The sequence below is a fragment of the Carcharhinus amblyrhynchos genome, chromosome 29 (genome assembly GCF_965287045.1).
Source record: "Carcharhinus amblyrhynchos chromosome 29, sCarAmb.v2.hapA, whole genome shotgun sequence".
NCBI lineage: Eukaryota > Metazoa > Chordata > Chondrichthyes > Carcharhiniformes > Carcharhinidae > Carcharhinus > Carcharhinus amblyrhynchos.
This window is the reverse complement of record NC_137352.1, coordinates 1,234,430-1,257,635: the sequence shown is the minus strand read 5'-3', so window position 1 is coordinate 1,257,635 and position 23,206 is coordinate 1,234,430. Positions and strand designations below refer to the sequence as shown.

The 23,206-nt window shown below is 48.3% G+C and overlaps 1 protein-coding gene across 1 annotated transcript; it reads right to left on the bottom strand.

Moving 5' to 3' along the window:
* Positions 1-2,681: 2,681 nt before the first annotated feature.
* Positions 2,682-23,187, bottom strand: layna (layilin a). The gene is made up of 6 exons (XM_080214644.1): positions 23,118-23,187; positions 13,493-13,790; positions 12,292-12,449; positions 11,791-11,853; positions 4,705-4,807; positions 2,682-3,354 (listed from the first exon to the last, which is right to left on the bottom strand). Exons 1-6 carry the CDS (start codon positions 23,185-23,187, stop codon positions 3,024-3,026), a joined length of 1,023 nt encoding a protein of 340 aa, XP_080070770.1. The 3' UTR covers positions 2,682-3,023.
* Between the last annotated feature and the right edge of the window lie 19 nt (positions 23,188-23,206).

The following is a 23,206-nucleotide window of genomic DNA, read 5'->3' as shown; positions in this document are numbered from 1 at the left end:
TAAGGGTTATGGGGAGAGGGCGGGAATGTGGAACTGAGCCACGACAGATCAGCCATGATCTTATTGAATGGCGGGGCAGGCTCGAAGGGCTAGATGGCCTACTCCTACTCCTATTTCTTATGTTCTTATAACCCTCCATTCCCTTACTGATTAAAAATCTGCCTCAGCCTTGAACTGTAGCCCGACCTCTACAGCCCTCTGTGGGAAAGATTCACTCCCTTCCGTGAGGAAATTTCTCCTATCTCTGTCTAACCAGGTGACCGCCTTACTCAGAGATCATGTCCTCTGGTCCCAGACTCTTCCACAGTGAGGGAAACAAACTCTCACAAGCCAAAATGGTGTTTCCAGGCTGATAATCAGTTTGATTTGTTAAAGAAATCCATAGCCGCTTGCCCTGTTCACACAGCGTGCTACAGTGGGCACTGCACAGGGATCTTCCAAATCTTATAGGAAGTCAAAATGAAATTGGAAAATGACAGAAGCTCAACTGGTCAGGCAGCACCTCTGGAGAAACTTTATCGACAAGGATAAGTTCTGGACAACGGCAGCAGCAGGACTTTGTATTTCGGAGCTTGCATAGCGGCTGGAGCCATTGCAGTGTTTCTGTGAGATTGAGAACTTTGTAGTTGGAATATTTGTGATGTGGTCACCCCACAGGTTAAGGATCTGCAGGAAGAGAGGGAAAGGGTGACCATCAGAGTAATGGGGGAAACCAGGCGGGTATTACAGGAGCCCTTGTGAAGGCCTCATCCTTCAATATTATTTGTTCTTGGCTGGTGACCACTCTGGGTAGAATCAGACTTACTATCTGTTCCTAATTCAGGTATTCAGTATTAACTGCTGGCAAGAGTGACGGTCTCTCTGGAGAGTGTATCCAGAGGGCACCTTAGTTGGCTCAACTTTACAGGGGCAGGAGGAAAATAGGAAAAAACAATGATAGGGGATTCAACAGTTGGAGGAACAGACAGACATTTCTGCAGCAGTAGACATGAATCCAGGACTGTAAATTGACTCTTTAGTGCCAAGGGTCAAGAATGTCACTTGAGCAACTGTATAGCACTCTTGAGGAAGAAGAATGAATAGCCAACAGTTGTGGTGCACATCAATACCAATGGCTTGGGGGGAAAAGAGATGAGTCCTGCAGGCGAAGTTGGAGCTCAGAAAGAAATTAATAAACAGGATCTTAAAGGGTCGTAATCTCTGGAATACATCCAGTGCCATGGGCTGGTGAGTATAGGATGGCGCGGTGGCACAGGGGTTAGCACTGCTGCCTCACAGCTCCAGGGACCTGGGTTCAATTTCCGCTTTGGGTCACTGTCTGTGCAGAGTTTGCACATTCTCCGTGTCTGCATGGGTTTCCTCTGGGTGCTCCAGTTTCCTCCCACAGTCCAAGATGTGCAGGTTAGGTGGATTGGCCACACTGAAGTGTCAGGGGATTAACAGGGTCAATATGTGGAGTTACAGAATAGGGCCTGGGTAGCATTGTGGTCAGTGCAAACTCGATGGGCTGAATGGACTCCTTCTGCACTGTAGGGATTCTATAGAAATAAGACAGTGAAGATTCCAGATTACTAGAACATTGGGGCCAATTATGCCTGATTTACAAAGCCCAGTGACACACACACTGAGCATCATAAAGCCCAGTGGCACACACACACAGTATCTTTTAGCCCAGTGGACTGCAGAGTAGACCAATTAATAAGGTTGTAAAGAAATGGTTATGGGATCAATTTGATTTTCTATTTGATGATCTGGCAATGTCAGTGACAGACTCGCTCAATGAACAGAGAGATTAGTTGGGTATAATCTGTTTCTGTTCATTGTCATGTGGAAGATGGAGAAATGTATAAGAAGATGGGTAAAATTCTCAAACTTACAACCCAGTCTCTACAAACAATTATAGAAGAACGCAGAGAAAATCATTCCCAGTGCAAAAAATAATTTATGCAGTTTAAAAATGTTAAGTAGACTCAAAAATGAGATGATTGGAAGCATTTTAAAACCATCAACCTTAAATCTCAAAAACTACTCTCTGGGATTTCTAACATTCATTGCTAAAGTTTCAACGTCTGTCCAAAACATTGAAATAAATCTTGGACTGAACTTGGAACTTGTTCCTGGAGAAGGCTGTGGACTTTGTGAATGAAAAATGTTCACAGCTCAGACCGATAAATATCTTTTGTTGGTTAAGGGGTATGGACAGAAATGGTGTTGAGATGCAATCCGCTCCTTCTCATTGCATAGCAGTATCGATGGGCTGAATGGTCTTCTGCATTTCTGTGGTTCTAAAGTTCTCTTTCAGCTGAGTTCTGAGAAGAGATTCTGAAATGTCAGGGACAATATTTAATGAGAGAACATTTCATCAACTGACCTTCCCACCCAGAGGGAAAAGCCAAAAACCTGCCACTGGGGCAGGCGGGGGCCCCAGATTGAAAGTCTTTGATGGCCTCAGGCGGGATCTCGCCTGAGTGAGGCTGTAAAATCCCACCCAAAGCATCCAAATCCCTGGGCTCAGTGATTTGGGCAATGAAATAGTTTGCGGTTTGTACTTTGATGTCTGGCAGATTGTGGCAGATACTGGGAGCAGTCGACCACACCTCCCCCACCCCCGGGACTGGGAGCAGACCCCCCCCCATGGAACTGGGAGCAGACGCCCCCACCCCCAGGGACTGGGAGCAGATGCCCTCCCCCAGGGATGGGAGAGAGGGTCTTTCAGACCTGACACAAAGTACATCTTCTCAGCTCTCTCTCCATTTCCCTCTGGGGGACAGTGCTGTGTCAATTGGTTCACAATCGGAATGTTATTCACTCAGTTTCTGTATTTACAGGAGTATGTCCTCACACATCCTCCTGTTGGCTGGATCTTCCCATGAATTATTGACTAAACACAAAACGAAAATGCAAACTCTGTCCAGGCAAAAATGTATCAAGTGCAGCATGCGGGAGTGAAACCCCTTTCCCTCACTGGAGGCAGGGGGACCCTCGACACAATGGCTGGTCAGACAGCTCCACATGACACAGTCCTAGTAACCATAGATCTCATTCTCCACCCAGCCCGACTCTCTGCTGCTCATCACTTGGGGATTGTAAGGTTCATAAATGTCGTTTGTTACAAAGCCACTCGAGGAACAGTCACCACCAACATTGTCATAATCCCTGGAAACATTATCCAGCTCTTGTCTGGAAGGCTGTGTTCGGAAAGACGTGTTCTTTATGTGAGGTCGAGCTCCGGTTAAATCAGCCTCACACTGCTTCATGATGACATTGTGAATCTCCAGGTTTGGTGAGTTGCTTCTGACAGGCTCCATCCAGAAATTGTGTTCCTTCACTATCGTTTCACTTCTCTCCTTCCTCCTGAAGAAAGAAAGATTCAGTCACAGGAATCCTGGCAATTGCACAAGATCAGTGCAAATATAGAGACAGGAGGGGGGGAGGGGGGAGAGGCTGCAGGGGGAGGGGGGAGAGGCTGCAGGGGGAGGGGGAGAGGCTGCAGGGGGAGGGGGGAGAGGCTGCAGGGGGAGGGGGAGAGGCTGCAGGGGGAGGGGGGAGAGGCTGCAGGGAGAGGGGGGAGAGGCTGCAGGGAGAGGGGGGAGAGGCTGCAGGGGGAGGGGGGAGAGGCTGCAGGGGGAGGGGGGAGAGGCTGCAGGGGGAGGGGGGAGAGGCTGCAGGGGGAGAGGGGAGAGGCTGCAGGGGGAGGGGGGGAGATGCTGCAGGGGGAGGGGGGAGAGGCTGCAGGGGGAGGGGGGAGATGCTGCAGGGAGAGGGGGGAGGCTGCAGGGCAGGGGGAGCGGCTGCAGGGGGAGGGGGAGGGGGAGGGGGAGGGGGAGAGGCTGCAGGGAGGGGACGGGGAAGAGACTATAAGGAGGGGGAGAGGTACGAGGGAGGGGGAGAGATGCGAGGGCGGGAGGAGAGGAGGGGTCTCAGCACTTTTACAAGAGGAAATGATCTGTCACTGCACATGGGTGGGTTCAGTTAGGGGTAATCGGTCAGTGGGGGGAGGGGGGGAGAAAAATTGGTCGGAAGGGAATCGGTCAGGGGGGTGGGATCGGTCGGGGGGGGATCGGTCGGGGGGTGGGATCGGTCGGGGGGTGGGATCGGTCGGGGGGTGGGATCGGTCGGGGGTGGGGGGATCGGTCGGGGGTGGGGGGATCGGTCAGTGGGTGGGATCGGTCGGGGGGGGATCGGTCGGGGGGTGGGGGGATCAGTCAGTGGGGGGGATCGGTCGGGGGGGTGGGATTGGTCAGTGGGGGGGGAAATCGGTCAGTGGGGGGGGGGATCGGTCGGGGGGGTGGGATCGGTCAGTGGGGGGGGAAATCGGTCAGTGAGGGGGGGAATCGGTCAGTGGGGGGGGATCGGTCAGTGGGGGGGGGATCGGTCGGGGGGGTGGGATCGGTCAGTGGGGGTGGGATCGGTCAGTGGGGGTGGGATCGGTCGGGGGGGTGGGATCGGTCGGGGGGGGATCGGTCAGTGGGGGGGGATCGGTCAGTGGGGGGGGATCGGTCAGTGGGGGGGATCGGTCAGGGGTGGGGGGATCGGTCAGTGGGGGGGATCGGTCAGGGGTGGGGGGATCGGTCAGTGGGGGGGATCGGTCAGTGGGGGGGGGAATCGGTCAGTGGGGGGCGGATCGGTCGGGGGGGTGGGATCGGTCAGTGGTGGGGGAGTCGGGATTGTTCAGTGGCGGAGAATCTGTTGTTCCAAACTCACCTTCTGACAAAGAGACGGAAACAGAAGACTGCACTGAGTAGCAGGAGCAGGATGAGCAGAGGGATTGTGGGGATGATGATATAGAGGATATTGAGGCCACTGTCTGAACAAAACAGAATTCCAATTACAATAAACATTTCCCAAATGAAAACACATATTCAGCACAATATCTCCACACAGCCGAGACCCCAGGAACCTGCAGCGGATTTCAGTGGGTCACTAAAACTGGCTTCAATAGTTCTCTGTTAAGACAAGAATAAAAACTATTCTAGACCTGCTCGACCGTGCCCCTGGCCTGAGGAGCTCTGACCCTCAGATTAAATCATCACCACCTCTCCATCTCAAAGGGGAGAACAGCCAATGGTCATCCGGGATTGCAAGAACCTTATCTTTCATTCCCCAGTCATAATCTACTCAAGGTGTCAACCTCAATAAAGAATAGTATCCAAATACTGAGAATCCCAAATCCAGCAGCAGCTTCAGGAGAGGAGGGAGACCCTGTACCCCAGTGAGAATCAGCACTGAGGGAGAGGAGGGAGACCCTGTACCCCAGTGAGAATCAGCACCTTCAGGAGAGGAGGGAGACCCTGTACCCCAGTGAGAGTCAGCACTGAGGGAGAGGAGGGAGACCCTGTACCCCAGTGAGAGTCAGCACTTTCAGGAGAGGAGGGGGACCCTGTACCCCAGTGAGAGTCAGCACCTTCAGGAGAGGAGGGAGACCCTGTACCCCAGTGAGAGTCAGCACTGAGGGAGAGGAGGGGGACCCTGTACCCCAGTGAGAATCAGCACCTTCAGGAGAGGAGGGGGACCCTGTACCCCAGTGAGAATCAGCACCTTCAGGAGAGGAGGGAGACCCTGTACCCCAGTGAGAGTCAGCACCTTCAGGAGAGGAGGGGGACCCTGTACCCCAGTGAGAGTCAGCACCTTCAGGAGAGGAGGGGGACCCTGTACCCCAGTGAGAATCAACACTGAGGGAGAGGAGGGGGACCCTGTACCCCAGTGAGAGTCAGCACCTTCAGGAGAGGAGGGGGACCCTGTACCCCAGTGAGAGTCAGCACCTTCAGGAGAGGAGGGGGACCCTGTACCCCAGTGAGAGTCAGCACCTTCAAGAGAGGAGGGGGACCCTGTACCCCAGTGAGAGTCAGCACTGAGGGAGAGGAGGGGGACCCTGTACCCCAGTGAGAATCAGCACCTTCAGGAGAGGAGGGAGACCCTGTACCCCAGTGAGAGTCAGCACCTTCAGGAGAGGAGGGGGACCCTGTACCCCAGTGAGAGTCAGCACCTTCAAGAGAGGAGGGGGACCCTGTACCCCAGTGAGAGTCAGCACTGAGGGAGAGGAGGGGGACCCTGTACCCCAGTGAGAATCAGCACCTTCAGGAGAGGAGGGAGACCCTGTACCCCAGTGAGAGTCAGCACCTTCAGGAGAGGAGGGGGACCCTGTACCCCAGTGAGAGTCAGCACCTTCAGGAGAGGAGGGGGACCCTGTACCCCAGTGAGAATCAACACTGAGGGAGAGGAGGGGGACCCTGTACCCCAGTGAGAGTCAGCACTAAGATAGATGAAATACTTCATTCATTAAAACATACCATTTAAAAATTAATTGCTGGGTGGATGGCCCAATCCAGGTCACTCCTGGAGGCACAATCCATCCCCAAGGCTCTGTGAGTACGCATTGATGATGGATCGATTGAAATAAATAGTCATTGGTCAGTATTTTGAGATTTACCTTCTGACTGGCCAATGATTTCAGTCGAATCCTTCTCATTTTCGATTGAGGTGACTGCAGAACCATCTAGAAGATGCAGAATGGAAAGGAACTTTGAGATGAATGTGTTGTGCCGTGTGTCCCTGTGCAGTCTGCACGCAGTTCTAGGATGGAGTGCGGGAGGTTTGCTATGGTACAGCACTCATTCCCTCCCTGTGTCTGTTACACTGACACTTCCTCAACTCTGCTCAAAATTATTCTCCCACATTCAGTGGATGGAAGAAGTTGTTTCTACTCCAACTTTGACTGAATGGTTTGGAGATTTGTCTACTGCCTTTTATCAACATCTATTTCACATAACAGAGAGACAGAAACTACCAACTTGCATCCTTAATATTGAGGATTGGCAACAATTACCAGCTCCCGCCTCAGAAAAACCTTTAGTTTTGTCCTTAGGGTGTGAGAGTTGGCAGTATTTATTGTCTCTCTCTAATCGTCCTCGAGAAGGTGGGGGTGAACTGCCTCTTGCAGTCCATGTGATGTAAGTACACCTACAGTGCTGTTAGGGAGGGAGTTCCGGGATCTTGACCCAGTGACACTGAGGGAACAGTGGTATATTTTCATCCCCTCCAGGTGGAGATGTTCCCAGGTTTCTGCTGTTCTTGTCCTTCTAGATGGGAATGGTTGCAGATTTGGGAGGTGTTGTCGAAGGAGCCATATTGAGTTTCTGCAGTGCGTCTTGTAGATGGTGCACACAGCTGCCACTGTGCGTCGGTAGTAGAGGGAATGAGTATTGAACAGAGTGGATGGGGTGCAATTAAGCAGGCTGCTTTCAGAGAGTGGTGGGAATCTGGAACTCACTGCCTGAAAGGGTGGTAGAGACAGGAACATAAGAACATAAGAAATAGGAGCAGGAGTAGGCCAACTAGCCCTTCGAGCCTGCCCCGCCATTCAATAAGATCATGGCTGATCTGTCGTGGCTCAGTTCCACTTTCCCGCCCTCTCCCCATAACCCTTAATCCCCTCTCTTATCAAAAACCCATCAACCCGCGTCTTAAAAATATTTAGCGAGGCAGCCTCCACCACTTCAACGGGCAGAGAATTCCAGAGATTCACCACCCTTTGAGTGAAGAAGTTCCTCCTCAACTCTGTTCTAAACCGCCCCCCCTTTATCTTGAGGCTGTGCCCTCTAGTCCTACTGTCCTTTCTGAGCGGGAAGAGTCTCTCCACCTCTATCCTATCCATCCCATTCATCATCTTATACATCTCAATGAGATCTCCCCTCATTCTTCTAAACTCTAACGAGTACAAACCTAGTTTATTCAGCCTCTCCTCATAGCTCAACCCCCTCAACTCCGGCATCAGCCAAGTAAACCTCCTCTGCACTCCCTCCAAGGCCAAAATATCCTTGCGTAAGTACGGCGCCCAAAACTGCACACAGTCCTCCAGCTGCGGCCTCACCAATGCCCTATACAGCCGCAGCAAGACCTCCCTACTTTTATATTCAATCCCCCTCGCTATGAAGGCCAGCATCCCATTCGCCTTCCTGACCACCTGCTGCACCTGCAAGCTGGGTTTTTGCGACTCATGCACAAGGACCCCGAGGTCCCTCTGCACCGTCGCCTGCTGCAGTTTTTCTCCATGTAAGTAATAATCCTTCCTACCATTATTCCTACCAAAGTGGACCACCTCGCACTTGCCAACATTAAATTCCATTTGCCATTTCCTGGCCCATTCGCCCAGCCTATCTAGATCCTTCTGTAGACTCTCCCCACCCTCCGCACAATTTGCCTTTCCACCAATTTTGGTGTCATCAGCAAATTTCGACACCCTAAACTCGGTTCCCTCCTCCAGATCATCTATATAAATGGTAAATAGCTGAGGCCCCAGCACCGACCCCTGGGGCACTCCACTAGTCACCATCCGCCAATCCGAATAGCACCCATTGACCCCCACTCTCTGCCTCCTATTTGACAACCAGTCCTCTATCCACGCTAACACCCTACCCCCAATTCCATGCCCCCTGACCTTCTGCAAAAACCTCTTGTGAGGTACCTTGTCAAACGCCTTCTGAAAATCCAGAAAGACCACATCCACCGGCTCTCCTCTATCCACCGCCCTAGACACATCCTCATAGAACTCCAGTAAATTTGTCAGACACGACTTCCCTTTAACGAAACCGTGCTGCGTCTGCTCTATCAAGCAGTTCCCCTCAAGATGCCTCGCTATTTTCTCCTTGATGACGGATTCTAACATTTTACCTACAACAGAGAACCCTCACAACATTGAAGAAACATTTAGATGAGCACTTGAAACGTGTACACAGCTACGGAGCAAGTGAAGGAGGATACATAGGTGCTTGATGGACATTTCAGCCTCTTTCTATTCTGTAAAACATTTTTTAATTCTTTCATAGGATGTGAGTGTCTCTGGCTAGGCCAGTTTTTATTGCCCAACTGTAATTGCCCTTAAACTGAGTGGCTTCCTTTGCTACTTCAGAGGGCAGCTGTGAGTCAACCATGTTGCTGTGGATTTGGAGTCACATTTCGGCCAGACCGAGTAAAGATGGCAGATTTCCCTCACTAAAGGATATTAGTAAACCAAATGGGTTTTTCACAATAATCGACAATGGTTTCATGGTCATCATTAGATTCTTAATTCCAGATTTTTAAAATTGAATTCAAATTCCATCAGTCATCGTGTGGGATTCGAACCCGGGACCCAAAACATGACCTTGTGTTTCTGGGTTCACTGCCTCACTCTATGACTTCATCCGGGAAAGTGGAGAGCATTCCAAGACACTCTCGAAAGTGCCTTGTAGATGTAAACAGACTCTGGGGATTTTACTCATTAAGAGGTCTCACAACGCCAGGTTATCTGATAGTTATCAAATAAACCTGTTGGACTTTAACCTGGTGTTGTGAGACTTCTTAGTGTGTTTACCCCAGTCCAACGCCGGCATCTCCACATTATGAGTACCATCGATTTTACTCATAAGAACATAAGAACATAAGAAATAGGAGCAGGAGTAGGCCATCCAGCCCTTCGAGCCTGCCCCGCCATTCAATAAGATCATGGCTGATCTGTCGCTGCTCGGTTCTACTTTCCCGCCCTCTCCCCATAACCCTTAATCCCCTCTCCTATCAAAAGCCCATCACAGGATTCCCAGACTCTGACTTGTCCTGTAGCCGCTGTACTTATATGTATTTATATGGCTAGTCAAGTTCAGTTTTTGGTCAATGGTAACCCCCATGCTGTTGATAGTGGGGGATTTCAGTGATTGTAACACCATTGAATATCAAGGGGAGAAGGTTAGTGTCTCTCCTGTTGGAGATGGTCATTGCCTGGCATTTGTGTGGCATGAATGTTATTTGCCACTTGTCAGCCCAAGACTGGATATTGTCCAGATCTTGTTGCGTTTGAACATGAACTGTTTCAGTGTTGGAGGTGTTGAGAATGGTGCTGAACATTGTGCAATCATCTGCGAACACCCCCACTTCTGCTCTTCCAATGGAAGAAAAATCATTGATGAAGCAGCTGAAGATTGTTGGACCTAGGACACTTAGAAAATATTGTCAGCACAGAATCAGCTTTGTGTTCCTGTTACCCTGTCTTATGTCCCTACTTCATGTTTGCCTTTCTGCATATCTATCTATTCCATCTGCATCAAGGTGCTTATCTAACTTCCCCTTAAGTACGTCGACACGTTTTAGCAGAACCACACTCTATAGAACATAGAACACTACAGCACAAACAGGCCCTTCGGCCCACGAGTTGCGCCGATCACATCAACACCTATATATAACCCCCAATCTCATAAAACCCCATATACTCATCCAGAAGTCTTCTAAAAGACCCCAGCGAGTTCGCCTCCACCACCACTGACGGCAGCCGATTCCATTCACTCACCACCCTCTGAGTGAAAAACTTACCCCTAACATCACTTCTGTACTTTCCTCCCCGCACCTTAAACCTGTGTCCTCTCGTAGTGACCATTTCAACCTGGGGAAATAGCCTCTGAGAATCCACCCTATCTATTCCTCTCAACATTTTATAAACCTCTATCAGGTCGCCTCTCAACCTACGTCTCTCCAGGGAAAAGAGACCCAGTTCCCTCAACCTAACTTCATAAGGCATGCCTCCCAGTCCAGGCAACATCCTTGTAAATCTCCTCTGTACCCTTTCAATAGCTTCTACGTCTTTCCTATAGTGAGGCGACCAGAACTGTGCACAGTACTCCAAATGAGGCCTGACAAGGGTCTTGTAAAGTTGCAGCATTACCTCCCGACTCCTAAACTCAATCCCTCGATTAATGAAGGCCAGTACACCATACGCCTTCTTGACCACCTCTTCCACCTGCGAGGCCGATTTAAGAGTCCTGTGGACCCGGACCCCAAGATCCTTCTGCTCCTCAACACTACCAAGACTCCTGCCCTTGATAGTGTACTCGTTCATCCCGTTGGTTCTGCCAAAATGGACGACTACGCATTTATCCGCGTTGAAGTCCATTTGCCACTTCTCCGCCCAGTCCTGCATCCTATTTATGTCCTGCTGCAACTTTTGCCATCCTTCCAGACCATCCACAACACCACCAACCTTCGTGTCATCAGCGAACTTACTTACCCATCCCTCCACTTCCTCATCCAGGTCATTTATGAAAATGACAAACAGCAAGGGTCCTAGAACAGATCCCTGGGGCACTCCACTGGTGACTGACCTCCATTCAGAAAAAGACCCATCCACAACCACTCTCTGTCTTCTGCAGGCAAGCCAGTTCTGAATCCACAAGGCCAAAGGCCCTTGGATCCCATGCCCTCTCACCTTCTCAAGAAGTCTTGCATGGGGGACCTTATCAAACGCCTTGCTGAAGTCCATGTACACCACGTCCACGGCACTTCCTTCGTCAATGTGTTTAGTCACATTATCGAAGAACTCAACTAGGCTTTTAAGGCACGACCTGCCCTTGACAAATCCATGCTGACTATTCCTGATCATGTCAAACCTCTCCAAATGGTCGTATGGTGGTGAGTCTCGCAGTCTTAACCCTCAGAGTAATGGAGCTATTTCCGTTTCTCAGTTTTCTGTGATACCTTGCCACAGTTTGGTGAAGGAGACAAAAAGTTGAAATTTGAGCTCCAGTTTGAGCTGGGCTGGGTTAAAATCCCCCTCGTGTGTTAAAGAAAAGCCTCTCCTTTGTTTCAATGAACATTGAAAATACGATCGACCCAAATATCTTCAAATTGCGCAGCATCCTGATGCGATTAGCCGCCACCAGAATGCCACAACTCAACTCCCACATCCCCTTTGCACCCCTCACTCTCCCCACAGCCCCCACCCCCACCCTGGTGCAGAGAATGAGTAATAATGAGAATAACTCTTACCCACATTTGAGCTGTTTCCACCAGTGACAGTTGGTGTTGAACTTGAGGTCGAGGAGCTGTGAACTGTGAGCAAAACAGAGAGATTCAGTCAAGGTTAGAGATCAATATCTATGAATAAACGCACATCATTGGCTAGCTCCTCTCCACTCTCCCACAATCTCATTCACTCTCCGATCCCACCCACCATCTCCTTGCTTTCCTCATCTCGAAAGACCACCCCTTTTCCCAGCATTCTTAAATCCCAACCCTTCCCTCATTACCTCCCATTCTCCAGTTCGTCAGCCACTATCCCCCGTCCCCCTGCACACCTAGCCCAGATTCTCACTCTCTTTCTTTGCTCTCCTTCCCTTCACGCGAACTCACTCCTGTTTCCAAACCCCCTCTTCCCCAGACTGGGTGGGGTCGGGCTAAACCACTTCAGATTTTCCTGACACTTACTGAAGGATAGGTTGAACGAAGCTCAGTGATTGGTTGCAGCCTGAATCAGTGTGGAGGGTTTACCTGGAGCATATTTGCAGATGAAGTTGTTCTTCATGTTACATCGATCGTCGTTCCATTGGTAAAGATAGGGACCACCCATTCCCGAGGAGGCTGAGGGCTGGTGATACATCACAACACACACCTCACGGCCACACGATGGCTCATCCACATACCAGTTTCTGAAAAGGACAAGAAACAACAAACCACGTCAACCCTAGCAACCCAGTAACCCAGTAACTGGGCAAACTGATAACTCAGTAACAGGATAACCAAGAAACTGGATAACCCAGAAACCTAGTAACCTAGTGACTGGTAACCGACCGACAGGATAACTCAGCAACAAATAACCTGGTAACCTGACAACCTGGTAACCCAGTAATTTGGCAACTGGGTAAGATGGTAATCTGGTAACCCAGTAGTGTGAATACTCCCAGTTGGGGAATACTACATACTGAGCTACCCAGGGAATTGAACTGGGCCCTGGTACACCTTTAGCCATCATACGCAACGCCCGCATTGATACCAGGCAGCTATTCATTATAAACATATAGATGAGCTGATTCTCGAGTAGTAACCACAGTGACACACCTCACACTCAGAGAACAATTGTCATGAAGGCGAACCGTGAATCATCCGAGATTGAATAATTAGAAGTGTTTCCAATGACTCTCATATCTTGGGAATGAGTGCAGAACAATAAGGAATGATTGTGAAACCCCGTCAGACACAGACTAGGGGCTGTAGTAGTGAGGGAGAGAGCACTGCACCCAACATCTGGCATCATACTCACTCACAGGATGTGGATATTGCTGGGTCAGCATTCATTGTCCATCCTTCAGCACAACATTGTGGCCCAAAGAGCCTGTTCCTGTGCTGCACTGTTCCATGTTCTACCCTTAATTACCCTGTAACTCAGCAGTTTGCTCAGACATTTCAGAGGGCAGTTAAATATCAACCACATTGCTGGGGCTCTGGAGTCAGATGCAGGCCAGACCAGTAAAGACGGCAGATTTCCTTCCCTAAAGGACATTGGTGAACCAGATGGGTTTTTCCGATAATCGAGGATAGTTTGATGATATTCCAGATTTTTGAATTTCAGCAGTTGCCAGGGTGGGATTTGAATTGACGTTCGCAGATATTAACCTGGACCCCTGGTGTTATCACCACAGCACCATCTCTCCTTTGTGGCAGAGCCTACCATGACCAGGCCTTGGCTACATACCTAAACTTGGACTGGCTGCCGTCGAGCCAGTGATAAAGACTAGAACAGTCTGCTGAGCTCTCGTTCCCATTCTCTCTCCGCCACAGTCCAATCCAGAAATCGCCATCACCCGCAGACAACCCTTGGATCAACCTCTCAATAAACTCTTGCTCATTCGCTGACTCGATGCTCAAGAGGTTCCCTCCATCACTCTGACATTCAGTCCGAGCTTCCTCAAACCCGACCCTCAGCGACACCTTTTGGAAATAAGCCACCTTGTAACATGGTCGCTCGACACCCCGGCGACACACATTCTGACCTATGATTGGATAGATAGAAATGATGAAAACATGACAATGGTGCAAAATAGGCCAGAACCTGAGGCAGAAACCCTGGAAAATATTTCATATTTAAAGTTTATTTATTAGTCGCAAATAGGCTTACATTAACACTGCAATGAATTTACTGTGAAAATCCCCTAGTCGCCACACTCTGGCACCTGTTCAGGTCAATTCACCTAACCAGCACATCTTTCAGAATTTGGGAAGAAGCCAGAGCATCTGGAGGAAACCCAGGCAGGCATGGGGAGAACATACAAACTCCACACAGACAGTGACCCAAGCTGGGAATCAAACCTGGATCTCTGGTGCTGTGAAACAGCTGTGCTAACCACTGTGCCATCAAACCAATAAAGAATCGTATTAAACTCAGATTGGTACAAGGTAAATGGTAGGACACTGAAGAGTGCAGTAGAACAGAGGGATCTGGGAATACAGATACATAATTCCCTAAAAGTGGCGTCACAGGTAGATGGGGTCGTAAAGAGTGCTTTTGGTACATTGGCCTTTATAAATCAAAGTATTGAGTATAAGAGTTGGAATGTTATGGTGAGGTTGTATAAGACATTGGTGAGGCCGAATTTAGAGTATTGTGTGCAGTTTTGGTCACCTAATTGCAGGAAAGATATGAATAAGGTTGAAAGAGTAAAGAGAACGTTTACAAGGATGTTGCTGGGACTTGAGAAACCGAGTTACAGAGAAAGGTTGAATAGGTTAGGATTTTATTCCCTGGAGCGTAGAAGAATGAGGGGAGATTTGATAGAGGTGTATAAAATTATGATGGGTATAGATAGAGTGAATGCAAACAGGCTTTTTCCACTGAAGCTAGGGGAGAAAAAAACCAGAGAACATGGGTTAAGGGTGAAGGGGGAAAAGTTTAAAGGGAATATTAGGGGGGGGCTTCTTCACACAGAGTGGTGGGAGTGTGGAATGAGCTGCCAGATGAAGTGGTAAATGCGGGCTCACTTTTAACATTTAAGAAAAGCTTGGACAGGTACGTGGATGTGAGGGGTGTGGAGGGATATGGTCCAGGTGCAGGTCAGTGGGACGAGGCAGAAAAATGGTTCGGCACAGACAAGAAAGGCTAAAAGGCCTGTTTCTGTGCTGTAATGTTCTATGGTTCTATAGTAATTCCTCTCTGTACTGTCACTGCCAAACATGCTGAGCTTTTCCAGCATTTTCCATTTTTATTTCAGATTTCCAGCACCTCCAGTATTTTGCTTTTATTTTCCTGTCAGAATTTCAGGAACACACTGATCCCAAAGGGTTGTGGGACTGGAGGAAGGAACATGGAATGGGCATCATCCGTGGCATCATTGTATACAAAGCTGAGAATTTTAAAGTTATGGATAAAAATGAATTTGGCACAAACTCAGGCAGGTCCACAGAGCTTTGGATCACCTCAGATTTACAGAGAGCGCAGGATGGGAGGCTGGACCAAGGACTGCCTCACACACACCCAGGATAGGGTTAGATACAGAGTAAAGCTCCCTCTACACTGTCCCCATCAAACACTCCCAGGACAGGTACATCATGGGGTTAGATACAGAGTAAAGCTCCCTCTACACTGTCCCCATCAAACACTCCCAGGACAGGTACATCATGGGGTTAGATACAGAGTAAAGCTCCCTCTACACTGTCCCCATCAAACACTCCCAGGACAGGTACAGCACGGGGTTAGATACAGAGTAAAGCTCCCTCTACACTGTCCCCCCATCAAACACTCCCAGGACAGGTACAGCACGGGGTTAGATACAGAGTAAAGCTCCCTCTACACTGTCCCCCCATCAAACACTCCCAGGACAGGTACAGCACGGGGTTAGATACAGAGTAAAGCTCCCTCTACACTGTCCCCCCATCAAACACTCCCAGGACAGGTACAGCACGGGGTTAGATACAGAGTAAAGCTCCCTCTACACTGTCCCCCCATCAAACACTCCCAGGACAGGTACAGCACGGGGTTAGATACAGAGTAAAGCTCCCTCTACACTGTCCCCCCATCAAACACTCCCAGGACAGGTACAGCACGGGGTTAGATACAGAGTAAAGCTCCCTCTACACTGTCCCCCCATCAAACACTCCCAGGACAGGTACAGCACGGGGTTAGATACAGAGTAAAGCTCCCTCTACACTGTCCCCCCATCAAACACTCCCAGGACAGGTACAGCACGGGGTTAGATACAGAGTAAAGCTCCCTCTACACTGTCCCCCCATCAAACACTCCCAGGACAGGTACAGCATAGGGTTAGATACAGAATGAAGGTCTCTGTGTAATGGAATATTTTGGAATGGCTGCAGTACCATTCATCCCCTGGAGGTGGCACCAAAAGTCATTTCATGGAATGAGGGTTTGCAGCGCCACCTGGCAGAAATGCCGGTATTGCAGCCACCATCTGAATTGCAGCAAAATCTTCAGCTACATTTCGAAAGGCTAAGAATCCATCTTTCTAGGACCTTCGGATGTTTTGTGATTCAGATACAGGTGGTTGGTCCAAATTGACAATGTTTGTCTCCACACTGGGAGCAGTTTCACCATCTGAACCTATGGATCTTCCTCGTTTCCAGAAATCCTTTATCTCCCTGCTGTCTGACCTACTGTTAATATAGTTCCTGGTTGATCTGTGAATCCCCCAGCCTCTCTGTATGACCCTGTGTTCCTGATCCTCTCGGTTCTAACCTGTCCCAGCTTTTCAGAATTTTAAATCCCTCTAACAATTCACTCCATAACCTCGTCAGTTTCATTAACAAGAATCTTTCCTGTTTTTGTATGTTCTCATACCATACAGCAATCTGGTTAATCTGTGCAGTCCCTCTGTAAAACCTCACCCTCCATCCTCAAATATGGACCTCAAAACTGCACATCATTGTTTCACATAATTCCTTCTCATCTGGACGGTAGGCACCATTAATTACTCACTCTTATTTGCCCTTGAACTGAGTATCTCACTCAGCCATTTCAGAGGGCAGTTGAGAGTTAACCGCATCACTGTGGGTCTGGAGTCACATGTTGGCCAGACCGGGTAAGGATGGCAGATTTCCTTCCTGTTCATAAAAGGATCAAGAATGAAAGGGCACAGATTTAAAAAGATTTCCAAAAGATGTGAGAAGAAACCATTTTCACACAGCAGGTGTGGGTCTGGAATGCACTGGCTGTGTGTGCTGGCAACACCAGGTTTTAGTCCAACCTGGTGTTGTCAGACTTTTTACTGTGTTTACGCCAGTCCAACGCTGGCATACCCACATCATGTGTGTGCTGGAGGCAGCTTCAAACGAGGCAATTAAACCTATTTGAATAGAAACAATGTGCAGTGGGACGGGGAAAAGGCAGGGGAATGGCACTAAACCATGATGCTCATTTGGAGAGCCGGTACAGACACAAACAAGCATACAGATCAGGAGTTGGAGTAGGCCACTCAGCCTCTTCAATCTGCTCTGCCATTCCAGATGATTATGCTGATCTGATTGAGGGGCCTTTGACAAGGTCCCTCATGGCAGACTGGTGCAGAAGGTGAAGTCGCATGGGATCAGAGGTGAGCTGGCAAGGTGGATACAAAACTGGCTCGGTCAAAGAAGACAAAGGGTAGCAGTGGAAGGGTGTGTTTCTGAATGGAGGGCTGTGACAAGTGGTGTTCCTCAGGGAGCAGTGCTGGGACCTTTGCTGTTTGTAATATATATAAATGATTTGGAGGAAAATGTAACTGGATTGATTAGTAAGTTTGTGGATGACACAAAGGTTTGTGGATTTGTGGATAGTGATGAGGAATATCAGAGGATACAGCAGGATATAGATCAGTTGGAGACTTGGGCAGAGAGATGGCAGATGGAGTTTAATCTGGATAAATGTGAGGTCATGCATTTTGGAAGGTCTAATACAGATAGGAAATATACAGTAAATAGCAGAACCCTTAAGAGTATTGATAGGCAAAGGGATCTGGGCGTACAGGTACACAGGTCACTGAAAGTGGCAATACAGGTGGAGAAGGTAGTCAAGAAGGCATATGGCATGCTTGTCTTCATCAGCTGGGGCATTGAGTTTAAAAATTGGCAAGTCATGTTGACGCTTTATCAAACCTTAGTTAGGCCGCGCTTGGAATATAGTGTTCAATTCTAGTTAGAAGGATGTGGAGGCTTTAGAGAGGGTACAAAAAAGATTTACCAAGATGTTGCCTGGTAATGGAGGGCATTAGCTATGAGGAGATGTTGGAGAAACCTGGTTTGTTCTCACTGGAGCGACAGAGGTTGAGGGGAGACCTGATAGAAGTCTACAAGATTATGAGAGGCATGGACAGAGTGGATGGTCAGAAGCTTTTTCCCAGGGTGGAAGAGTCAATTACTAGGCGGCACAGGTTTAAGGTGTGAGGGGCAAGATCTAAGGAAGATGTACGAGGCAGAGAGTGGTGGGTGCCTGGAACACATTGCCGGGGGAGGTAGTGGAAGCAGATATTAGTGTCTTTTAAGAGGCGTCTTGACAAATGCATGTATAGGATGGGAATCGAGGGATACAGTCCCCAGATGCACAGGGGGTTTTAGTTCAGTCGGACAGCATGGTCGGTGCAGGCTTGGAGGGCCGAAGGGCCTGTTCCTGTGCTGTAACTTTCTTTGTTCTTTGATTGTAAGCTCAGCCCCACATTCCTGTTACCTTCCTATAACCTTTCACCCCTCTTGCTAATCAAGAATCTATCTCACTCTGCCTTAAAAATATTCAAAAATTCTGCTTCCACTGATTTTTGAGGAAGAGAGTTTCAGAGACTCACAACCCACAGAGAAAAGACAAATTCTCCTCATCTCTGTTTTAAATGAGTGACCCCTTATTTTTAAACAGTGACCCCTCTAGTTCTAAATTCTCCCACAAAACGAAATATCCATTCCACATCCACCCTGTCTTAAAGGTTTTATTATGTCACCTTACTCCTCTAAATTCTAGTGAATACAAACTTAACCTCTCCAACCTTTCTGCACAAGACAACCTGGCATTAATCTAGTAACCCTTCTCTGAACTGCTTCTAACACATTTACACTTTTCCTTAGATAAGAAGACCAGTACTATACACAATTCTCTTCAGTGCCCCATACAACTGAAGCATAACCTCCCTACTTTTGTAATCAATTCCCCTCACAATAAACAATAATATTCTGTTAGCTTTGCTAATTACTTGCTTGTAGTCTGTGTATTAGCCTTTTGTGATTCAGGCATTAGGACACCCTGATCCCTCTGCACCTCAGCTCTGCAATCTCACTATTTAGACAATAAGTCTATTTTTATTCTTCCTGCCAAAGTTTCACATTTTCCCACATTATCGTCCATTTGCAGACTTTTGCCCATTCACTTGACTTATCTATATCCCTTTGTAACCTCCTTATGTCCTCTTCACAAATTATTTTCCTACCTATCTTTGAGTTGCTTGCAAATTTAGCAACCAGCCCTTCATCCAAGTCATTTATATAAATTGTAAAAGATTCTGTGGCACATCCTACCATCCTGAAAATGACCCTTTGACGCCGACTCTGTTTCCTGTTAGCTAGCCAATCTTCTATCCATGCCAATGTGCCACCCCCTGCACCATGAGTTTTGATGCGCCACCTGAACAAATGCCTATTGGACACATTGGGCAGGATTTTCCAGCCTCGTTTGTCCCAAAACCATAAAATCCCACTCGAGGTCAACAGACCTTTCCATGGTCCGCCCTGCGCCGGTTCCCATGGTGGGTGGGACAGTAGAATAGCTTCTTTCTGCACTGGAACAATTCTGTGATTCTGTGAAAATAAATTAGTGAACCAGATTTTTTTTTACAAAAATTGATGATAGTTTCACGGTCACCATTACTGCAACCTGCTTTATATCCCAGTTATCAACCAAACTGAAATTCCACCAGCTGCCATGGTGAATTGAACCTAGGTCCCCAGAGCATTAGCCTGGGTTTCTGGATTACTAGTACAGTAACAATGCTGCAATGCTCCATTGCTCTCTATTTTCTATACCTTACTGTAAAACTGAGATTACAGTTTTTTAAATAGCAATATACACCTGAGCCATTTATAAGTCTGAACTCCAGATCACTCTGCTCTTCTACATTCTCAGCCTGTTTTATTTTGATCAAAACTACCTCCTCACAATTAACCATTTACCCATTTAACCATTTACCCATTTGGCCAGTCCACCACGTTATCAATATTCCCTGGCAGTACTCACTGTTTTCAGAATGATTATTTTAGTATCATCTGTAAATGTCAACATTCCTCCTAGCCCACAGTGAACAGAAGCAGATCACAGCTCTGTGGGACACCAGTAGTCACTTCCAACCACTCTGAGAAATTGCCTTTAACTCCAACTCTGTTTCATTCTTTCTAATCCATTTTGATCTAATTTTCTTCCCTCCCTCAATTCTATCTCTGTTAATCTTCTCCAATGGTCTGCTTTATGATATTTTGGCACAAACCTTTGCAAGTCCCTATACACTGCATCCAGTGCATTTCCTCATTCACCCCCTCAACACACGTCATTAGGTTTAGGATTCTGGCATAATCCTCAATTTAAAAATGTGTTTTTATTTAGTTCATTTGCAGGCCAAACACAAGGAATATTGAGCTCAGAAACTGAATTTGTAAATGTTTCTTTGATGTATTAATTCTTCATTTACTGATCTTTTGTGTACTTGGATATATAAATATTCCTTTTTTTCCCCCTCTGTGTTTCTCCCTTTCCTTAATTTCCTGGGATGATGTGTGGATGAGATTCCAATTCCTCTCTGATCACCCATCCTGTGGTGTCAAGCGTGTGGTTGCTGGGTGGGGATGAGATTGTGCCTGATTGTGACGCCTACGATGGTCAAGTAGCCATCTGACCCTCATGACACAGCATCACATGAGATAGAGATTGGAGGAAACAGGAAGGACATTAGGGAAATTAATGAAAATTCAGTGAAGTATTAGAAGGAAACGGAGCTGTTTTCCTGAGGTCATTATCACCGCTAATTCACTAATTCTCGAAAACTTAACCGAAGAAAATTATAATTTAAAATGTGCCAGAGTTGGATTGTGCCAAAGTCTGTGATAGGATTGAGTAAATACTTCCAGGGATGAAATGAATTGGTTGCTAACTTCTTCCTGTTGAGATCTGTGGTCAGTTAATCAATTGATTTATTCATATTAACAGAGAGAGATGGAGATGTCAGAACCGATCAGAACATTCAGTTATACCCAGATTCTGCACACTCGGAATATTAACTGCAGAGTCAGTTTGCTAAACAGGAATTTTAAAAAAAATCACGTGAATTCAATCCCTGAAGTTAATTTTGCTACAAAATCAGGGCAGCAATCCAAGTCCACTACCAAGTGTCGGTGCAATATCAGACAGAAAATCAGTGGCTCTAACTGGGGCTAAGTGACACTAACACCTCCTGTGACGACTGAAGCTTTGGAAATGATTGGACGGTGATGATCCAATCTGTGCCTCTCTTTCAGAATTCACAAAGAGACTCTCAACTCAAGTCAAAACTGATGTGTGTGGGACATCTGATAAAGTAAGCTTAGAGAAAGTGAATTTAGTTAATGGGTAAAGTTTAACTTTTATTTTGCCTTCAATTCTATGAGCGTTCAGTTAGAACTTTATCAAATGCATTCTGTAATTCCATAGAACCTGCTGCAATAGGCATTCTCCTGTCTGCAATTTAAATTATTTCTTCAATAAATTCACTGAACAAAGTTACACAAAATGGACCCTTTATAAATCCTTGCTGGTTTTCATTGATTAGCTCAAATCTCTCAAAGTTAGTCTTTGGAATGACAAATTCCAAACATCATCCACAGCACAAACCAAGTTGTCAGACTGATCTTTTCCTGCTCTCTTATCTTTCTGAAACAATGGATGAGTTGATTTGTAATTTAATCTAAAACAAATCCTGAATCAAGAGTTTTGGGAGATTCTGGATGAAGTGTCTGCAATTTCCTCATTTACTTTTTTTAAAACTCAGCGACGCAAAACACTAGTTCCATCAGGTTAATGTGTTTCCACAACACCCCGCTACAGGCCCCTCCCCCATTCCCTAACTCCCCCACTTCCCAACACGCCCCCCACTCCCGAACATGCCACCCCACTCCCCAACATGCCCCCATGCCCCCCAACACCTACCCTCCTCCAACACCCAATCCCCCTCCAACCCCCCACCAACACACCCCCAACCCACTCCTCAAACACCCCCACACTCCCCACCAAAATCACCCCCCTCCAAAACCCCTCCACTCCCCATTCCCCCACACCAACCATCCTCCCTCACCATCAACTCTCCCCCACTACTGAGTGGGAAATAGTTTCTCTGTGGACCCCATTGGAATGTTTTAATCATTGTGAACCCTCAATGTGAGGAGTAGCTTCTATTCTCAGGGGCATGCCAGCCCAGGTAATCCACATTAAACCATTGTTACCCCTTTAATGCTGTAGGAGGGGGAGAGAGGGGTGAGGGAGGGGGAGAGTTGGGGAGGGGAGGGGGATGGAGGGGGAGGGGAGGGGGGATGGAGGGGGGATGGAGGGGGAGGGGTGGGGGGATGGAGGGGGATGGAGGGGGAGGGGAGGGGGGCATGGAGGGGGAGGGCAGGGGGCATGGAGGGGGAGGGGGAGGGGGCATGGAGGGGGAGGGGGAGGGGGCATGGAGGGGGAGGGCGAGGGGGCATGGAGGGGGAGGGGGGATGAGGGGGAGGGGGGATGAGGGGGAGGGGGATGGAGGGGGGATGAGGTGGAGGGGGGATGAAGGAGGCTGAGGGGGCGGGGGGATGGAGGGGGGATGAGGGGGAGGGGGGATGAGGGGGGATGAGGGGGAGGGGGATGGAGGGGGGATGAGGGATGGAGGGGGAATGGAGGGGGGATGAGGGATGGAGGGGGAATGGAGGGGGAGGGGAAATGGAGGGGGAGGGGGGATGGAGGGGGAGAGGGAGGAGGTGGGGGGGGGGGAAGAGTCTCGCTAGCTTCTCCTTCACTAACACCAGGTAAATGGAAGTCCAGGCGGATGGAAATTGGGGACTATCCCAATCCCCCCTCCCCAATTCCTGCTGCTCCCTGTCTCCCCCCCACCCCCCATCCTGTTGCCGTCTCTTCCCCAATCACAAATCTTAAGGGGAACAAACGTGGGCAGCGATGTAAAAAGGAGTTTGTGTTTAATTAGTTTCCCGCTGTATGTTCACAGATTTTAAAACTCTGAATCGAATTGAAAATAACAATTTGGGAACTTTTCTGACAATCTTTGATAAACTGGAGCTGCCAGAGAGAGATTCCGGATTAACATCCCCACAAGCAAGCTCTGATTCTCTGAACTCACCGCTCAGGAGTTGGGAGTTCCCACAAGGCAGACAAGTTACCATCAGCATCAGGAATGTCCTGGACTCCATATCCCCCCAAAGCCCGGGG